General features: G+C 30.9%; 1 protein-coding gene across 1 annotated transcript in view; it reads right to left on the bottom strand.

Annotated features, from left to right (window-relative positions):
* The window catches only part of Arid2 (AT-rich interaction domain 2), a 172650-nt gene that overhangs the window by 72553 nt on the left and 77314 nt on the right, over positions 1–22783 (bottom strand). The window contains exons 4-6 of the mRNA XM_047549265.1: positions 7063–7196; positions 2036–2254; positions 1339–1406 (exon numbers count right to left, since the gene is read on the bottom strand). Coding sequence (XP_047405221.1) covers positions 1339–1406; positions 2036–2254; positions 7063–7196 — 421 coding nt within the window. The remainder of the gene's footprint in view (positions 1–1338; positions 1407–2035; positions 2255–7062; positions 7197–22783) is intronic.

Raw genomic sequence — 22783 nt, 5'->3', positions numbered from 1 at the left:
TATAACCTTTTCATTTTATATCTTTTTAGCTGAAGAAAACAATTAGCACTATATAATTATAAAGGAAAAATACCTAAGTGGTAATATTAGTTAGGAATCAACCCTGTAAGGATTTTGTGAAGATTAAAACATCAGATGTTGACAAATAACTCAAGAAATCATGCAATTCCACATTAAAGCTCAATAATATCTTGATGCATAATTTCTAATGATAATTTATAACACTTGAAACTTATGAAGAAGTTGAAGTTTTTGATTATTAGAACCTTATAAGTTGTTTTGTTAGTTAAACCTAACAACTGGCAATATTTACTTTAAAAAAACTTAAAGCTTCTTATTTATAAAATAATTCACCTAATGTAATCCAGGTTTTAAAAATTTTACAATTTAATATTTTGTAATATTTGGACATAAATTCTAATTTCATGTTTCTTTAGATAATATTGCACTAGAAAAATCTTACAATTTGCTGATAGTTTTTCTTAAAGAAATTTTTTAACTCAAATTTGCACAATATTTCAATATTGAAAGTTTTATTGCAACTGACTTTAATATTTAAGTGATTAGTCTATATATGTTGTGTATCATGGTTTTGGGGTCTGCTTTTAAGAAACAAAGTAGACAGGTTTGAAACTTTTAGCTAAAGAAACAATCAAAAGCTGTCAAACTAAAAGCTATTTGTATATCAATTTTAAAAGAAAAGAAAATGTGTTTACAGAATAGTGTTTAATGTCCATGTTCTATTATTAATAATATGACAGACTGTATGCTCAGAGGGTTAATGAAGGAGGCATCCCACGTGTTATTTGAAAGCCAGGAAAATTAGACAAGTGTAAATTAGAAAACAAATGTACAATTCTTTTTGGAGTTTGTTATCTGAAGTTCACAGATTTTTTTTTTTTTTTTTCAAAAATATAGTCAGATATTTTCCCATATATGAACACCTACTCAACTTATACAGTCATATATCTTCTTTAGAAATTCATGAAAGGTCTGAATTTTCATCTCTCCCTGAATTGCACAGTCAAAATGTACATAAAAATAAAACTTCCTGAAACTTTCTCAGAATTCCAGGTAGGAATAAAGTCATTTAAATATTTATTGCTATTGTTGTTGATTTATCATCACCAGAAATCAACACAAATGTAAATAATAAGTTCATTGGCTATCCTAAAAGATTACCTACTCAACTTAATCATGACTTCTAAACAGTTATGTTTATAACTGGCTAAAGATAAAAGCATGAGTAGTATCATATACATCAAATGAGTCATTTGATCCACTATTGTCTTGGCTACATAGAATTCAATGGTTAACATTTTAATTTATGTTTATTACCTTAACAAAGTCTCTATCAGTCTTCTCTTTCCATTCTTCTCCAAATACAGTAGAAAAGGATCCTAAAGCTAAAATAATAAATAGTACATTTAGTATGTATTAATTTTTTCTTTATTTCTTAATATTACATAAGCTATGAAAAGTAGTAAAACTGCTTTGATATATCTTGTTCACTAAAAATTATTTCATAGTAAATGATAGTAGTAATTATTACTAGTATCGATTTTTAAAAATTATATTACCCCACCCCCCAAAATATGTGTCCCTACAAACTGAAAATATACAACTTAAACTGGGTATAGTTCAGTGGTAGAGCACTCAGTTGGCATTCATGAGGCTCTGCGTTCCATCCCCAACACTGCAAAAACACAAAACAAAACTCATTTTCAAAAAATACACAGACAATAAAGAAAAGAAATGAAGATTACTATAATACTATGTATTAGTTTCCATTTGTAGAGAAGAAAAGTCTTAAAGAGATCAAAATGATGCTATTGCTGTTAGATTGTCAATCTGTCATAATTTAAATTTTTCATATTAATTTCAGAAATAATTGTGTAAGTTCTATTCCAAAAAACATAGAGAAAGACATTCTTTGTTATTGACAAATAGAGTATTTTTCTCCTTAAAAAACATTTGAAAAAATCCTTAACACTTCTACAGAAAAATCACTTAATATGTTCAGCTTAAAACTTACTGTCATCAAACACCCCAGCATTAGCAAGTAATAATGTGATGATTTTAGGGTCTTTTTCAAGTTGCATGACGTGCTTGCTTTCATTTGATAGGAGAGTGCATACATTAATAGCAAAGTCCACTTCATTTGGGAGTCCAGATAACAGTGAAAGCACCAATTTATTATAATCATTTGGCGAATTAAAATCCATAGATAGCCCATAACTTTGCCGCAGATAATCTAACAAAGAAAAAAAAAAAGAAAACACCTTAAGTATATTGAAGATTATGGTTAGTATTTTCTGAAGCGAGACAAAGCTTTCTCTTTTTCTTAATAAAATGAAAACTGATTAGAAGTTAAAAAGTTCAACTTTCTGAACTTAGGATTGCAAATCACAAAAACTACAGTCTTAAAAAAGAAAAAAAAAACAAAAATGTACTTACCACCTTCTTGAACATCATGGTCAAAGTAGTACTGCATGATTAATTTCTATAACCTACACTTTTACTCTTGCATTTCAAAGAACCAATTTATTATAAGAGATAATTAACAACAGTAAAAGTCATCCTTCTGAGTTTTAGAATTCTGTCAGTTTTGACAAATATACAGAGTCTTTTAATTGCAACCACAGTTAATGCCAAACAAATAGAATCATACAGCAAGCAGCCTTTTGTTTAACAAAATGATTTGAGATCACATCTATGATCATGCATGAATCAGTTATCCATTCCTTTTTAAACAGTTTGTTTATTCATTTCCTATTTAAGTACATTTGAGTTATTTCTGGGTTTTAGCACCTATAAATATAGTTGCTATATACATGCACATACAGATTTCACTTTTAAAAAAATATTTTTAGTGGTAAATGGACACAATACCTTTATTTATTTTGATGTGGTGCTGAGGACAGAACCCAGTGCCTCCCATGTGCTAGTCAAGCACGCTATCACTAAGCCATAACCCCATCTCGAATTTCACATTTTTTTCATTCATCTTGGCAAAATATCTATAAGTGGTATGGCTGAGTTACACATAAATGTATGCTTAACATGAATTATGAAATTGTTTATGAAGTGGCTTACATTTTTGCATTTCCACCAGCAATGTACAGAGTTCTCCTTGTTTCCTTTTCTTGCCAGCATGTATTATTGTGGGTTTTAAATATTTTTAATACATATCATTTATTAAATATTTGTTTTATAAATATTTCCTCCCAGATAAAATATTACTTTACTTAAGTGTCTTTTAAGAGAAATTTTAAGGTTACAAAAGACAATTTATAAATTTTTACTTTTACAGTTCATGTTTTTCTATCCTAAGAAATTCCTGCCTGAAGCAATGTAACTTAAGAATTGCCTAAAACACTTATACTCACTTTTAACTGGGGCAGCTTACGCCTTGGCAGCTATGTCCTAAGACAAACACACTATGTACAAATAAAGCTGTAACTATTTTAAAGAAGCAAAGAAACAAGAATTAGAAAACTTTTATATGAAACATTTCAGAAAAATCTGATTTTGAAAAAAAAATTTAACTCCTCTAAATAAGAGGCAAATAAAAATCTATTGTCATAATATGCCACAGAAGAAAATGACAGATGAATTTTTTCATATCCTAATACAGACAAGTGAAAACCTCTTCAATTCTAAAATATTCTAGGAATTCGTCTAAAAACATAATGGTGAATAAGTGTCATGGCAGTTATAAATGACTATGACACAGTTTCTTTACCATATTTAAGGTTGGACATAATGACATATTGTTTACCTTTGTGACTTGTTAAATGAAATTTCTTAATAATTTATAGAGAAAAAGTAACCAAACATCTAAGAATCTAGGAGCAATTTCAATATTTCCAGATTATAATCAGTAATTAATAATGAGAAGATAAGTCTTAGCAATAATCTTTAGATTTCACATAGCTTTCATGCAAATCTCTTGTATAAAAATAACATTGCAACTCATATTCAATTGTCTGTGATAGCCCAAAGTTTGAATATGATCTTAGGATTGTTCTATTTGATACCAAACAATAACAGATAATCAATACGACCTTACCCAAATGACTTTGCTAAACATAAAACAAATATATATGAATTGTTCTTTAATTATTAGGCTTGGCAAATATTTCTAAGACAAAGTAAAAGAAATTGTTTACAAGATTTAGCTGGGTGCAAAGGCATGCACCTATATTCCTGCTACTAGGGAGTCTGAGACTGGATCTTTTCAAAAAAAAAAAAAAGAGAGAGATATTTTGAGTTCCTTTTCTCTTCCCTAAGGAGATATGATCAAATTGCCATGATTTTATATTCAGAACAGGATTGGAAATTTATTTTCAACATTCTAGATTTAAAATTTAAATAAATGGATCATTGCTGACAATTTGAGGTAATCACTTCTCTTTATTTTTAGCTTAGAGGAAAGGAGAAGAGTTGCTCCTGAAGTGTTGTTTATGTCCAATGCAGGACTTCTACAATACATTCTTTCTATTGATATTGGCGGTGACTATTGTGGTCCAAACAATCTGCTAGAATATCAAACATTTAAAGAAAAATATTTACCTAAAAACAACCGGTAAAATATTTAAAACTTCCTATATTAAACTTTTCCAAATTTAATACCAGGTATACAAAAGGACAAGGTGCTTGGCTGCCTTTTTAAAAAATGATTGAGTTGGATTAAATGATCATTACAATCCTGACAAACTCTAAAATTCTTGAATACTGTTAATTGCAATGAGTTGTCATTTGTCAATTCTGCCTTTCACAATTTTTCTATAATGACCACTGCAAATTTCTACAATGATATAGCAAAAACAAACAAACAAAAAAGTGTGTGTGTGTGTGTGTGTGTGTGTGTGTGTGTTGCTGGGAATCCAACCCAGGGCCTCATGAGTGCTAGGAAAGTACTCGACTACTGAGCTGTATCTCCAGCCATAAACATTTTTCTCTAAACACTCTTTTTTTTTTTTTTTCCCTGTGGTTCTGGGCATTAAACCCAGGGACATACCCATGCTAGGCAAGGGTTCTACCACTAAGCTACATCCCAGTCCCTTTATATTTTAGACAGTCTTGCTAAGTTGTCCAGGCTGGACTCAAACTTGAGATCCTCCTGTCTCAGCCTCCAGAATTGCTGAATTATAAGCATGTGACACTGAACGTGGTTCTAAATGCTCTTAATTTATCACTAGGTAACTCCATTTTGGTTGTTATTTAGAACACATACACCATATACGTATGCACAGTGTATCTATGAAATTTATTCTATTTTCCTTAATGACACCTGAAAAGAATCATTAGTAAAGAATTTATATATTGATAATCATGAAATTTGTAGAAAACCATCATGATGTATGACATTTTTGAGAAAAACAAAACTCTAAATTCATAAATACAACTATGAAATATTATCTCTTAAGTTTGAATTATATATTCTATAATTTTATGATCCTCAGCAATTATCAGTTTTTTTCCTCTATGAATCCTTAACCCTGATTTTGTCAAACATGTTACGTAACTGTTCAGATTCTCCTTATAACAAGTCAGACATATCAAAGCATTTCAAAAAGAAGTTGTTAAAATGACAGATTAAGCAAGTCTATAATTTCTTTACCTTGTGTAATTCTATCAATGAGTTTTATTATGGGCTTCTGCAATATCAAAAATATCTTTCATATATCTTAAAGTAAATCAGCTTTAATTAGGGGAGGGGAGGCAGAAAACAGATTCAGGAGGGGGAAGAAGAAGAAAGAAAGAAAAAAAAAAGAAAAGAAAGAAAGAAAGAAAGAGAGAAAGAAAAGAAAGAAAAGAAAAATTTAAACAAGTCTAAATGGAAAAAAGGGTTGGTTTGGGAAACTATAGTAGCAGACACTGAAATCAATTTAAACTACAAAGATGAACAGCAACACTGTTACTGTAATAAAGGATATCACATACTTATATAGTTAGTTATAATCCTAAAGGTCATTAGTACAATGTTTCCTTCAGTGAAGGAATATCCTCTATAATACCCTTGAATTAGATAGCAGTCACTGGCTCTTTTTACGAACAAAGAACATATCACATGACAAGTCACCTCACTGTATCAGCTTAAACTATTAGCAAGTTTGTCTATGTGGCGACTTAAAATATTCTCCTTTAAGTTGGTTCTTTCTGTAATAACTATTACTTAAAAACAAAGTTATGTTTGGTTTACACTTCCTGCTCCTACCTCATCTCAATTATTTAAAAAAGCATCAGATGAATCCTCTTCTAATGAAAATCAGAGATTTTAAGAGGAAATTTGATTTCTGTAGTAATTACTGACAGGTGAAGAATATGTAGTCAAATTCAATATGAAAGAAACTTTGAAAACAAGACAACGTGAAAGTAAAATAATAATTGATGACACTAACACAAATGAGACAGCTTAAATCTAAGATCCCCTATAAAGACTACCATCAGTAGCAATGAATAATACCTATTTAGAATAACTATAATTCTTCAAAGAATAAAACTTTGCAAAAGAAATATCTTCTGTTTTTTTAGGCCAAATGCTGTTGACTTAAAAACAACAACAACAAAAAACAGATGCACCTTATCTCCCTAGATCTTTCTTACTAGTCATCATCAGTCCCAATACCCAGAGCCATTAAAAATTGGAGCCCCCTTCATTTGTATTGAAAATATTAGATTTTTGAGCTACTTACTTCCAATTTGAGTTCAGTTCTATTTAACTGCAGATTTTTCTATAACTGTTACAAGAGTGATTTAAGTGAAAAATTTTTACTGACATCATGGCAGGATATAACAGAATAATTAGAAACATTTCTGAGAATTTGAGTGTTGGGAATTCCAATAACTGTAGAATATATCAAAGACCCTATATGAAAATTCTTGGATTCCCTAATCTTAAATGGACCTTCCACATCTTGTTTTAGTTCAGGATAAATTGATGACCAGTCAATAAGGGATAAAAATGTTTTCAATAATGACTAATTCATTGAATGATGTCTATCTTACCAATTCAAGGCTGTGGAATATGCCCTGTTAATTTACAGTGATATTTACCTGACACACTGTGTTGCTGGTAATTGTAGGAAGATGGAATTGCACCAATAGGAAGCTGTGGCTTTGGATTGCCTGGTGGTACCTCATCATCATCCTCCCCAAAATGATGAACTTTCTCGTACTTTTCTAAATAACTGGAATAGAAAAACAACACAGCAAAGAATTAAAAACACGTTTGTGTCTTCTTAAAACTCCTATCACACATATCTGTTTATCTTTTCTGGATGTCCAAAACTAATAATAGTAACATACCACAAATTTCTTGTATTAGTGGAAGAGTAACTTCAGTAATATTGAATATTTATCAGTAACATTGCAGTAAACTCAATGTAATTCTAACAGAGTTTTGTTTTCAGAAGAGCAGACCACTATTTAAATAAAACTATAAAAGTAAGTGGATTATCAAAGAACAACTATTTGTAGATGAATGGTACTGTTTGTTAATCTTGGTCATTATAAAAACTAAGTGAAAATTAAGATTCCCTAATCTCTAGATAATCCAATCTCGCCATAGTTACCACAAGTTCATGTACAACTGTCAATATATTTTCTGTGAATATTTCAGTTAACATATTTTAAAGATCTAAGTATATTCACACATGCTGTACTACTTCATTCTTTTTAACAGTTATATGGTATTTGATTCTACTGATACACAACAATTTAGTTCTTGGTACATTTAGGCTATTTTCAGTTTTGACTTTTACTATCACAAATCATGTGCAATAAACTTGATCTGCTCATTTAAAATGAATATTTTTCTCTTCGAAGACACTGGAAATGATAGGGACAGCAAGGACAAATCCCCACCAAAAAAGTAATATGCCTAATAAATTCTGACCAATTTAAAAAATAGTTCCTGTATCCCCCACTATATCACCATTACTGGATATAATCAATCTTAACATTAATGAGAATTAAATTTTCAAGTTCATAATCTATTGTCACCTACCAGTTCATAATAATATTCCCAAGGAAGGTTTTAAAATAGGGACACAATTAACCAAACCATGTCAAGCACAACATTGTATTCTAAGTTATCTGCTACTATCGTTCACAAGTAAGAGGTTAAACTGATTGATACAGACTTAAATTTACCATAGAAAAATTCCATGTGTGATTATTTTAAAGATCAATTGTTCTACCATTTCTGATCCAGACAGATGCTAAGTTCACTGGCAACTTTTTTAAAAGCCCTACAGCTACCCACCCTTTGCTTTTTGTGGGACAGATGTGTGCAGGGCGTGGGAAGATGTCAATGGACATAAAAAGAAGTACTATTTTGTTTTTATAATCAAACCTTAATTTTTAAGGTGGAAAAACTAATGACTTAGAAAATCATAACTACTCATTTTCCCATTCCAGTTTTTATAAGCAAAATAATTTATGTTCTCAAGTCTGAAAAGAAATTAAATTGTCCCTTTCTATTCCTTCCAAGTCCATTCCTTCCTTGTTCTCCATATAAGCTCAATTTGATCAGAGAACTCTATCCCAGCAGGCAGCTTGCTTGACAGCTAATGAATGCAACACTGCTACAGAAAGACAGCATAAAAAGGCAAAGACATGAACAAATAGAACCCCTGAGCATTCATTCAGAAAGGGATGCACATGCACACATTTCTGTATGATCCAAGGGTGTCCCCAGCAGATAAAGTTTACAGTTTAAAAACAAAAGGAAGACAAAAGAGGGGCAGTTTTTCCCTAGTATAAACCAACAATAAACTTAAATGGGTAAATGAATCTAGTCTTTATTATTAATGCAGATATTATAGAAAGAAGGGTAGGTATAAATTTAGACATAAAAGCAAACTGGAAAATAGCTGCTTAAATATTATGCAACATTTTGTCAGGAATTAAATTATAGTCTCATATGAAATCCCTTGGCCATATTGAACTAAATATATATCTAGATGGTATGGTCTTTTAGAATTGACAGGTGGAGTGGTTAAACACCCACTAAAGATAAATCATCTTTATGAAATTATCAAATGAAAGTAGAGATTTTAAAATTTTTAAATCAAAATCTTAAAACTAAATAGTGTTTAAGATGCTCTTTCAAGAAAAAGATACTCTTTACAAACTTCTTGCTAATGATTGCAAAAAGCAGATTTAAAATTTAAGTTTAGGTCAATTGTTACAATTTTTTGAAAATATTTCTCTTGCTTGAGGGTCAGTACTTGTTCTCATTGCCAGCACTTTGTATTTCCTACTGAGATGCAAAAAAGGTTTAGGTGTCCAATTCAGATCTCTTGTCTCTCTAAATAAATAAGTGCAGTCTTCTATTTTTATATTTTAAAGAGTTATGCTTCTAAAAATTAAAAGATATTAAGAGGTCAAAGAATACAGCTAAAATACAAGAAACCACAGTTTGAATACTTCAAGCAGAAATAAGAAAATGGTAGAGCAGACACTTCCAACATGAGTTTATTGATAACCATACTAAGAAAAAAAAATAGTAACAATAACAATGCAATCAGATACAAAAAGTAACCAAATTTGTAGATACTGCTATGGAAAGCAGTATGGAGATTCCTCAGAAAACCTGCAATAGAATCACCATTTGGCCCAGTTATCCCACTTCTTAGTATATACCCAAAGACTTAAAAATCGGCATTCTATAGTGACTCAGTCAGATCAATGTTTATAGCAGCTCAATTCACAATAGCTGAGCTATGAAAACAACCTAGGTGCCCTTCAAAAGATGAATGGATAAAGAAAATGTGGTATATACACAATGGAATATTACTCAACCATAAAGAAGAATTAAAATAATGGCATTTGCCTGTAAATGGGTGGAACGGAAGATTATCAGGCTAAGTGAAATAAGACAATCCCCCAAACCAAAGGCCAAATGTTCTCTCTGATATGTGGATGCGTATCAATAAGGGGCAGGGGAGGAGGGAAGAATAGAAGTTCATTGGATTAAACAAAGGGAAATGAAGGGAAGGGAGAGGGGACAGGAATAAGAAAAACAGTAAAATGAATCAGACATAGCTTTCCTTTGTTCATTTATGAATACACGACCAGTATAACTCTACACTGTGTACAATGACAAGAATAGGACGTTACAATGAGACCCTGTCTCTAAATAAAAATACAAAACGGGACTGGGGATGTGGTTTAGTGGACGTGCCCTTGAGTTCAATCTCTGGTAGCCCCCTAACACACACCAAAAAAGAAAAAAGAAAAAAAAAAAAGGAATGAGAAGTTATACTCCACGTATGTATGTCAAAATACATTGTCATTTATAACTAAAAAGAATCAAAAAAATTGTAAGAAAAAATCTGAACAAAATTGACAATGAAATGAACCTTGTCCTAGGTTAATGCTATTATTCTTTGTTAGTTGATGATTTGTAAGATGCTTATAACTAAGTATCCAAAATTAGAAGACAAATTTATTTCAGCAACATTTTTTCAAGACAGTGAAACTGGAGCAAGTCTTTTTTTAAAAGATTAGAAGATACTATTTTAAGTAAGTATGTTGACAAATATTTACAAGTCTTTTCAGAGGCTAACTTCTGCATCACTCAGGAAACACTTCATTTTCTCATGATAAAAATGAGTAAATTAATACATGGAAAGATATGGCAACAAAACAATACTGTTGGAAAATGATAAGAAAACACTACTGAAGAGATGAGGGAAACAATGATTAGAATAAATTATGTGTGAAAAGTTTCTATATAGCTCCATTCAACAACAGATGGGTCTAACACATATATTTTACAGTATTTCCAAGATTTGCATTCAGAAGTGAAATTCACAAAGAACTACTTTTAGGTGAGTCATTAAAGGAAAACTGTACCAGAGAAGATACATTTTCATAAGTAAATATTTCCTAGAAAATCATGTCAGTTTTACTAAAGTCACAATGAATAAGCAACTTTAAATTAGGAAAGGGAAGAATGGAGGGGAGAATGAGAAGGAAAAGGAGAAAGAGAAAGGAAGATTACAGGGTAAAAATAGATGAAAATGAATGATTGCATCATTCACAGGTAGGCCAATGTAGCAAGAAAATGGAAGTCAGTAACAACAACTTTACTACAGGATGTAGTAGTTTCTTTTCTTTTTTTTTTTTTTTTTGCGATACTGGGGATTGAACCCAGGGCCTTGTGCACACAAGGCAAGCGCTCTACCAACTGAGCTATCTCCCCAGCCCTAGTAACTTTCTTGTTGACAATAATATGTGTCATGTAAGTCCTATATTTACCTTAAAAGAGGAAAAAGAAATTTTCCAAACTATTTATTTAAAAACCTCCCCTAATTTTTTATAGATGTGGAACTCTTTAAAATCAACATTTAAATGGATATAGTTTCAGACTTTGAGGAAAGTCATAACAAAAAGTACAACGCATTTATGTTCTCTATCCACATATACCCAAGTATTGGTATGTTATTTCATTTGCTTTAATCATACAGTTGACTCTTGGTATCTATCACTTTTGCAATTGTGGATTCAACCAACCAGGGATAGAAACTATTTGGAAAGAAAAACTATGCCCACGGTATATATGTATACACTTTTTACTTCTCATTATTTCTTAAACCATGTAGTATAATAACTATATCACATTTACGCTTCATTTAGTGTAAGTAATCTAAAGATGATTTTAAAGATATAGAATATGTGTGAAGATTATATACAAATATTGCACTACTTTCAAGAAATCGATCTCTTCACCCCCATACAAACATAATTGTTTTCCCAAACTATTTAAAATTATTTTCCTTGTTTATCATGACCTTAACATTTTTCAATAGCAATTATTTTGTAGAAAGTCCCTTAATCTGACGTTTCTTTATAATTAGATTAGGTACAGAGAATGCATTTTTGTGAGGAATACCACAGACAAATGGTATCCTAGTGTGCCTACGGGGAGCACATCATGTTGATTTGTCCAGCTGTCAGGGTCATTTACTTTGTTAAGGCTGGGATTATTTGGTTAATCTGTAATGAAGTTATTTCTTTCCTGCTGGAAATAATTTACAGAAAAACAGTTTAAGGTTATTTAAGTATCCTACTCCTTATCCAAACATTCAACCACCAGCTTTAGAATCCACTGATGACTCCTGAATAAATCAATTATGTCTATGACAGTGATTTTTCTAACCCCATTATTACTGTGATAGATTTTTCTATCATTTCTTCTACATTTATTAGTTTGCATTCTACTGTAATTGACTTCTTTCTATCCTCTCCCATTTCTTTATTATCTATTTACTGATACCACCATGGATTAAGATTCTTCTATTATTTCATGAATATTACATTTCCATCATTATTTAGTCTAATTTTCCAGCGCCTAGATTTGGCTTCTGTATCCTTTAAACATCATCCCAGATTTGGCCAGTATGAGTTCTTTCAAGCTGTCTTCTGTATCCTTTTGATGCATCCCTATCATTTTATGAGCAGGTCTTTGCTTTACATTTATGGCACAATAAGATATTTCACACTAATCTTGAATTTTCTTTGTTCCAGCCTTAAAATCAAGTTTTTCACCAGGGAACACTACTTTTTAGAAAGGAATCATGTTAGAAACTAATATGCTGATTGTAAGTGTCCTCAGTGCTTAAAAAGAATATTTGTTTCTAGACCTTTTCACTATATTTTAGTAAAAAGTATTAACACATGCGGGCTTACTTCTATATCTTTTAAAAAGGATGACAATAAATTCAACGCCAATTGCACACCATAGTTCTCTCTTTATATATTTTAAATTTTCTTCTCCAAGAGTAAGAAACCAGGATCATGTTGCGCATTTGTTCAAATCTGTAGTAAACAAATCTAGAGTTCATTATGTTTTTTATAGTTATCTTATCTTTAGATCAATGGGCATATCATTTGAAACACGGATTGTTTCTGTATTTCTTCCACTTTGGGTTTATTCACCACATTCTTGTTGATTTTTCTCTCTTTAAATCTAATTTTATTTGCTTATCTTTATTAATTCTTTCTAGGAATTTATTCTCAGTATGAAAACCAAACTTGTGGGGTAACCTAAAGCAGCGATTATGAATAATGTTTTCTTTGTTCTTTTGTTTTTAATGTCTTTAATTCAGTAATGTCTGTATTTTTGTTCTATTGGTTATCTTTGTACTATTCATTTGCAATGTCTTAATCTCAATTTTCTTCTTATTTTGTCATCTGTAATAAATTTCAATAGTATCTTCTTATTCCCAAGTACTGTTTTTATAACAATCAATATACTTAACTTACTTTTCTCTTTACCGCTTCCTTTATAGTTGCATTATTATTACTTTGAAAAACATTATTTACATATTATACTCTCCAAAATTTTGTGAGAAAAACTGAGAGGCAACATGGAAATATAATGAATAAATTTCAGCAAAAATTTGCATAATTAACTGATTTTAAAACAGAGGTTCAGGATTATGTGTATACAGTGGCAAATTTGTCCCATTTCTTCCTTGTTGAAACTCATTCCTGTATTTACAATATAAAAAGTATCAAAATAAACAGAATATAGAAATAGATCTTTGACTCTATGTACAACAAAACAGTTATCTAAACTTTTTTAATAGTAAGGCCTACCTCTCAGATAATGAATAAAGCATTTACAAGAATAAGGAATCATTACAATTTAGTAGACTGAAAAGTTTTTTGTTGTTTGATTCAAGTGTATGCATGAATTGTATGTAGATATTAGGCAGTCATCAATGAAGATAGCATTACTTGTTTAATGTTTTGAATATTTAAGGAATGACAAGAAGGTTTTTTCAAAACAGTGGTAGTAGGGGTTGAAAGACCAATTTCTGCTCTTCAGACTTTCTATAAATTTCTTTTCAAATAGCCAGGATTGATTTATAATATTTGCAATTGGTTACAATATCTATAACACAAGTAATTCCACTTCTGAAATCTGTCTGATATTTCTTGTTGGCAAAAGTTAACAGGGATGTGTTTTTACAGTAGATTTTAACAATAAGGAGACTGGAAAAAAACTACATTTTCAAAAAATAGGAAACCACCATTTTAGATTCTTAAGTTGGATTAACATGTAGCTGTAAAAAAGATGAGTTAAATCTGTATGTGCTGGTATGCAATAAAACAAGGTGGAGAATGACTATGTGTGTGGTACATTTCTACCTACACAGAGATTTGCTATGTTTGCATATGAATGAATTTATTTCTGGAATAGAATTTTTAAAATTTCCAATAGTGGTTACCTTTACAGTGCAGACTTTCTCACTATGTTATTTATTTTTTTCATTTCTTAAAAAACAATGATTTTTTATTAAAAATTGATTACTTACCAATAAAAAGTACTAATTAAAAAATAATAAATCTATGTATTTAAAAGTAAAATATTTGAAACAGAATGAAGAGATACATCAAAAGAACAGTTAAAGTCAATTGTTCCATGTAAAAAGGTAGCATTTAAAATGTTTGGGGAATAATAGCACATTCAATTATTTGCACTGATATAACTCACTACAGGAAAAAAAATGAATAAAATTTTACATCATATAATACTGAGTAAAGAAATGACCAGGTGAGTTAGATTTAAATATGTTTTTAATAAAGAAAATATAAGCTAATATTCATAAAAATATTAAGTTAAATATTTAAATACATGTTAATTAACATTTATAATATTAAAGAGAACATCATTTTCAGCACGTGAGAGCACCCACAATGAAAATTAGTATATTTATTTCAAGAAAAGTTTAAAAATTCTTATGCAAAAAATAATACAATGCTAAACATTAGACAACAACCTAGAAAAAGTCTATGTGATATAATTAAAGATCTACATCAAGCTGCACATTATCATTATTAAGAATGAAAAACAACTGAACTATCCATAGGGAAACAATACACCAAGTTTCAAGCAAAACAAGTCTGTGAAGCCAATAAAATCGATGACAAAGAATACTTACTAACATGTAAAATATTTAGATATTATAAGTACACAAGTGCAAAAAAAAATTGTCATAAAGCATAAACAACAAAAGTTGACAGTGTTAGAAATATTTGATTTAAATTTTATTTATAATTACTAATTTTTTTAACAGTAAATGTTTTAAAGATCCCCCCAACTTCAAAAAAAAAAAAAAAAGTGTAGGCAGAAGTTATTCCTTCAGGGTCCAGAATGGGAAAACAATGGGTAAATACAAATTACATAAACACAAAAATGGTGGAGAAGTTTTAAAAAAGCACCAGTTTTATTAGTATAATAGAACACTATCTAAACAAGAGTAGAGTAGGCATGAGTGAGGACTGGGAAATTAAGCAAAGTGATAAAACTTTAAAACAGCTTTTCTAGAAAAAGAAAATATGGTATTTTTTGACACTGTACCCAGTTAATAGTAGGTTTGTCTGGGGACAGACTTCAACTTGGGAAGAAGATTGGAGGAAACAGGAAATGGGTAGAAGGGGCAGGAAGAGGATTAGAAGGAATATGAAAGGAAGAAGAAAAAATGAAAGGGCAGCAAAGAGAGTAAGGAAGAGAAGAAAGGAAATAGTAGACACAAATATGCTTTAAAATGAACTGGGAAGTTTGAAAGAGGGGGAGTGGGGAATAAGGAAGAAAAGTTTCCTAAGGAAGAAGAAGGCAGGACAGAAACCATAAGAAAATGTTGATGATAAGAGAGTGTTTTAAAAATGTAAGGGGATATTTAGAGGCTACAGTGGAGTGTTAAAGTTAGCTGGACTGCCCTGACTGTGAGTAGACTAGAGGTGACTGTACAGTGGTTAAAAATGTTCCTTTACAGGCTGATGAATCTAGATGTGCCTTTGACACTGGCATATGGAGAGTACAAAAGATGCAATATAATACAACCCTATACTAAAATGCACACTTCAGAATGCCTGAATTTATTTCTGAATTGTTACAAAAGATAAAATTTGATTATATTTGTTAAATAATCTAAGACCTATGCCCTAGGTTAAAAAACCTAATAGAATACTAAAAATCCAAGAGGTTGGGGGAGAAGACAAGAGTGAAGTATTTTAAGACAGTAATTTTAGACGGAAATGGGAATAATGAAAGACTTCTAGAAATCTGAGAGAACACTATAAATATTATGGAATTCCCTTTCAGAGTCAGTTCTACCATACAATACATAAATTACTTTTAATACTTAATAGCTACACTTTTTTCTGACTTGAGACAGGGTGACTTAAGGCTCTAGGCAAATGAAGAAGTATTATCTCTCAACCTCAGGGGAGATGTGCTTGTTTAACCAATTAAAGTACAAAGGACATTACAAGTTCACAGGTTAGACAGACTCTGCTGCTGAAACATTCCTGATATTACTCCAACTCAATGAAGAGAGGAGACAAAAGCCACAAATCAACAAGGACACAAGGAAGAACAATCAGGGAACTCAGGTATCACCCTTTGACATCAACTCAGACATCAAAAACAGAGAGAAGTCCCAGAATAAATGAGATAATTACACAGAAAAGGACACATACACACAGGCATGCACACGTGCACACACACATACAGAGGTAAAGTAATCCACCTCAATAGATGTGCAAGTCCAAGACCTTTGAAAACATGAGGAAATAGGCAAACCAATCTCCCCCCAAAATCTACAGTCCCTGAGCAAAAGATCCCACTGATAGTGAGGTAGAGGAAAGCTCAGAGCAAGATTATAAAAAAGCTGATTACTAAAATGGTCAATAAACTAAAAGCAAATTTAAGTGAGGAATTAAGAGAGCAATTACAGGGGAGGAAAAGTCATTTTAATAAAGAAATAGAAATAGTGAAAAGAAACCAAGCTAGAAATGAAAGTCACAATCAATAAAAATTAAAAACTCACTTGAAAACATCACCAACAGATCAGATGCAGAGAAAATAGAAACAGTCCTTGAAGACAGAACTTCAGGCCTTCAAGACAAGGTATATGATTTTGAGTATATAGAACACAATAAAGGGAAAACATTTATATAACACGACCAGAACAAATAAGAACTCTGGGACAACATTAAAAGACCAAACCTGAGAATCACTGAGACAGAAGAGAATGGGATAGGAGATACAAACTAAAGCATAAAGAACGTGTTCATTGAGATAGTTACAGAAAACTTATCCCATATCAGAAATGAGAAAGACATCCATATACAGGAGGCTTACAGAACCCTACACTAGTTAAATGAGAAGCTCACCAAGACACATAATAATCAAAATGCCTAACACAGAAAATAAGAAAGGAATATTAAACGCTACGAGAGAAAGAAACATCAGGTCACATTTAGAGGTACAACAGTAACACTTATTTCTGATTTCTCAGCTTAGACCTCCCTAAAATCATGGAGGGCCTGGAATGAGGTAATCCAAGCCCTTAAAGAAAACAACTGCCTGCCAAGGTTATTATAGCCAGCATAGCTTAGTTTTAAATTTGAGGAGGAAATAAAAACATTCCATGATAATGATAAACTCAAAGAATTCATGCGCACCAAGCCCGCACTATAAAGAATACTCAAACTACACACAAAGAACTAAATAACATTTCTTAAAACTCCCAAATACCTGGAAATTCAATAGAAGAATAATTCACTGAATGAGAATCAAGATAGGACAAAATATAGTCAAAAAAATGGCAGGAAACTACAAACACATACCCATACTAGTGCTGAATGTCAACAGTCTCAACTTCCTAATTAAAAGACACAGATAAGAGGAATGGATCAAAAAACAATATACAACTATAAGCTGTTTACAAGACACCTGTCTTATAGGCAAAGATACTCTTACAGGCTGAAAGTAAAAGGATGGCAAAAAAAATCCATATATATGGTTCAAGAAAATAAGCAGGAGAAGGTATTTTGTATCTGACAAAGCAGATTTCAAGCAAAAATTAATTAGAAGAGACAGAGAAGGCCAGTACATCCTAGTAAAGGATCCAACAAGAAGATAAAATGATAATAAAAATTTATGCCACAAATGTTACTTCACCCAATTAAATGGGAAAAATACAACATTAAATCCCACCTAGAGCCCAACACAATAATGCTGGGTGATTTCAATATACCCTTATCACCAATAGGTCATCAAAACAAAATCAATAACTATATCTTCAACTTAAACAATATTATAACTCGAATGGAACTAATGGACATCTACAGAATATTCCGCCCCAAAACAGCTGAATTTACCTCGTCTCAGCTGCGAAAGGAACATTTTCCCAAAATATAGCACATTCTAGGCCACAAAGAAAACCTTGCCAATACAAAAAAAAAAAAAGAAAAAACACCACCCTGATATAATCCCATATATCCTATCAGATCATAATGAAATGAAGTTAGAAATCAATGTGAACAAAAATAGAGATTGAACAATACTCTCTTAAATGAAGAATGGATCAAATAAGAAATGAGACTAGAAATCCAAGAAATTCTTAGAAACAAACAAGAACAGAGATACGACATATCAAAATCTCTGGGACAGTATGAAAGCAGTTCTAAGAGGAAAATTTACAGCACTTGAGTACTTACCTTAAAAATTAGATCCCAAATAAATAAGTTTATGCTCCACCTCAAGGCCTTAAAGAAGAAAAACCTAATCCCAAAAGCAGTAGAAGACAGGAAATAATCAAGATTTGAGAAAAAATTAATGAAATTGAGAATAAGAAAATAATATACAGGATCAATGCAATGATGAGTTGATTCTTTGAAAAGATAAATAAGATTGACAAGCCCTTGCTCAAACTAAGCAAATGAAATTATTAGAAGACCCAAAACAACAAGATTAGAGATAAAAAGGGACAAATGTCCTTTACCAATAGAGTAACATCATCAGAATAAAGAGTACACTGGGAGCTCTTCCTGGTGCTGCAACTGCCATGTCTACTTGAGACCTGACCCAGAGATTAGCTTTTTTTTAAACAATGAAACTAAGTTGACCAATTTGCCAAATTATGAGGCAAATTATACACTTACATCTCTAAGTAAATTCTTTGAAAATTTATTTGAAACTACATAAGCAAAGAGAGCAAAGGGTTCTACTCTAGGTCATTTATGCACGATTTTTTTTTTTTTTTTTTACATTTTCCAAATAATTTTTAACAGTAACAAAAATATACAAATACAATAGAACAAATGAATCCAAATTAAAGTATACTCCTACATATATGGGAAGCAATAGATAATAATAGGCTCTATGGTTAGCAAGGAATGTCTAGGAATTAGCTTTTCCAGAAAAAAAAAAAAGTTTTACCTTTGAATTTATCTTTTATTAGTGTAGGTACCTTTACAAAACTACAAATCTTCAGTTGTTTTTCCCCTTTCCTGTCATAATTAATTGACAGCAATTATTCCAGTGCATATATAATGTCCATATTACATTTACTTCTTTTAAAATATACCTCATTCTTAATGTGTTAAGAATTCCTCTAAGCACCCAGCAGAAACAAGGAAGATAACCAGAATTACTTATATCACATCAAAGAAATCACTAAGCATAACTACTTTAAATCTAGAAAATATTCAACATTTAGTTGGAGGAGTAAAAACCAGATGATGGTTTTTGTTCCACATACTGAGAATATGTAACACAAGAATGAGTCACAAAGAATCAAGATACTGCACTATAAAAGTTCATTGGAATGAGTTAGGGCATTCCAACAGACACTCTAGTTTTAATCAACATGAACTATAATGAAAACAAATTATGATCAAATATCTTTAAAAACAGCTGTCAGATCTAAATAAGTAGTAGAAAGGAAAGATTCTCTTCAAGTTTATTGCTTTAGTTCAAACAGCCTGGCAAATGATTGAATTATTCTCTGAGATGGTTGGCCTCTGAAAAAGAAAAATGCTTCTTCTATTAAGAAACTTACCCAAACAGTCAAGTGATGGGAGTTTTTTGTTTAAAAATATTTATAATAATACTCTTTATACCACCTTGTAAGTCAGACATTATAGGTTTAAAAATAAAAAAACAAACAAACAAAAAAAAACTTCAGGATATTTGTGTCACCAAGCCATATTTCCTATTTTTTAATCACCTGTTCCTCTTAAACCAGAAGAAAGGAGATACAACTTAGGACAGCAGAACCCATTCTTGCCTGAAGAGCAGTTTGTAAAAGAGGTAAAAGGAACCTGAAAATACTCGAGAATCCTGCCTACTCTTCCCATTTCTTTCATCTCCTTTCAGACCTGAGGAACTTTTGCATAACAATGTGTAAGAGCAGTCTGAAATCTTACTGCTTAAAACTTGAGACATGTTAAGCTAACTATTGATATAATTTATACTAGTAGATAATGAATTACAACAAATTAGAAGGTGAACAGGCATGAAGAACTGAAAAGCAATAAAATATCTATAGTCTTAAGATTTCTAAATCTAAGATTAAAATTCGGCAAGCAGTAAAAAGCTACTCTAGGAAAACTGCTAATCTAACTCAGTGGTCTTCAACTGAGGTGGCATCACTTCAGGGACAGTAATGGTAGGGTCATTTTTGTTTTTCACAATGACTAAAGGAAGCACTATATTGATAATGAGTAATCAGGAACAGGCATGCCAAACATGCTATAATGCACAAAGATTGCAGAATTCCAAATGCCAATACTTTTTTTTACTGAGAAACATTGATCTAATTCTTCTATAAAAATAAACTAAAATATTGTAATAAATTAAGAAATTCCCAATTAATATTTGACTCATGAATATCCATTATTTCTAAACAAAGGAAACAGGGGCTTAAGAATACAGAGGCCCCCAAAAGTAATAAATGTCCTAGCATAACCAAACCATATCATCTAGAAAATGACCATATATTATTTTATCCAGAATTTAACAAGATGCTGATATCCAAGAGTATCTTTTGCACACTCCACCTACTAAACAAAATAAACTAACGAAACCAAACAAATTCAAAGAATGAAAGGAGGAAGATATGCATGCTAGAAAACATGAAGAACTTAATACTTTTACCCTTAGGAAAAATATTATTGTGAAGTAGTGGAGGAGAGACTAGGGAGTGTTATAACTATTAGAAATCTCACATTAATTTCCAAATTAGTTGCAAGTTACCAAATAAAGCTCATTTATAAATTGATTGCTATATTCAATGGCCAAGAGTAATTATAAATTTGATTTCACAATGATAATTAAGACTTTCATATGTATAAGTCTTGAATTGGAAGGACAAACATATTTATCATGTTATTCTCAATCTGTTTAACTATCCTACTCAAATGAATATATACTTAAATCTTTACATAGACTAAATTTTGAATATATTAAAAATGATATTAACTAATTTCTTATCTTTCACAAAGTACTAAAAAATTAAATTCGCATGTTTTCCTTTGAGCAAGTTATAAACTATAAAAACAAGATTTACTGAAGAACTGTTAAATCATTAGATTACATTTAATTTTACTGGAAAAGTGAGTACATATTACCATACCATCATACTAGTAAATCCATTCATAATTTCTCAAAATACAGCGAAGTTTGATAAAATAAACTAGTAAAATGCACATATACAACTTTTCAGCATTATTATTATTCTATACCTTAGACTTTTTTCAAGGAAAATAATGAAAGGACACACTAATTGGAAGTTATAAATTATTATTTAATATGAAAATACATTATTTAATTGAAGTGTTCATGAAAACACTGAAAATTTTTTTTTTTTTTTTACTTTTTTCAAAGAAACGTAAGATTCAACATGGGCATTTCTACTTCCAGAAATAGGTCATTTAGACCCACCTTCTCACTGAGAAAAACTGGTAATATATAAATATACAAATATGCATTTTTAAAATTATTCAAAGGCATCAGAGAATGACAAAATAGTGAAGGCTTACTGAACCAAGAGATGATAAGACAAAAATTTAGAAAGGCAAACATACCATTTGGAAATATGTCTAACCTGAGAAACATTGTGAAAAAGTAGAGTGAACCTGAGTAGTATGTTTGAGAGCCTGAAGCGAGAAATAAACACAATGACTACTTTTTCATTATGATTCTGAAAACTTATACTCCACTAGTAAAGGCAGAACAAGAAGAGACTTGTAAACACTCTAGACTCATTTTGACTCATCTAGGGAGCTCAGAAAATTTTAGTCATTGAAAAAGTATGAAGGTGATCCCAGACTGCTAATTCCCCAGATCTCTGCTACAAGTAAACTATGCAAACAAACAAACCAACCAACCTCTGGAGAAAGACAATATAATTTCAGGCCTTAAATTATGTATATAAACAGTTTTCTAGTATAGTTCAGTATACTGAGACAAGAAAAACCAGAAGGCAACAAACAAAAGGAGCCAAAAAACAGAAACCAAAGAATGAAGAGACTAAAAGGTGCTCCAGATACCAGATTATTAAACTCAGACTAAAATCCCAGGTACCATTTTTTTAAAAATTCCATATCTGCTTACCACATGAAAGATAGTAAAAAAACAAAGACAAAAACAACTTTTGAAGACATGCAGAGGAAACATCAGACATTTTCTTAAAAGGGGCAAGCATAGAAATGCCTTCAAGTATTCACTAAAAATGATGGAAACCAGAGGCAAGAGAATGAAGTTTTCACTGTGTTCTAAAAGAAAAACAAAAAATTTATCATTTAATAGTCAGAGAATATGTCATTCAAAAGTAACATTTCCTGATAATTAGAAAATTATCTTAAAAAATTTACCAGCAGACTTGTACTAAAAGAAATATTTCTCTTTAGGCAGGAGGATAATGATGCCAAATGGAGTTATGGAGATGGTGAAAGTAATAAAAAGACA

Source organism: Sciurus carolinensis, chromosome 4 (assembly GCF_902686445.1).
Source record: "Sciurus carolinensis chromosome 4, mSciCar1.2, whole genome shotgun sequence".
NCBI lineage: Eukaryota > Metazoa > Chordata > Mammalia > Rodentia > Sciuridae > Sciurus > Sciurus carolinensis.
This window is presented reverse-complemented; position numbering and strand designations above follow the sequence as displayed.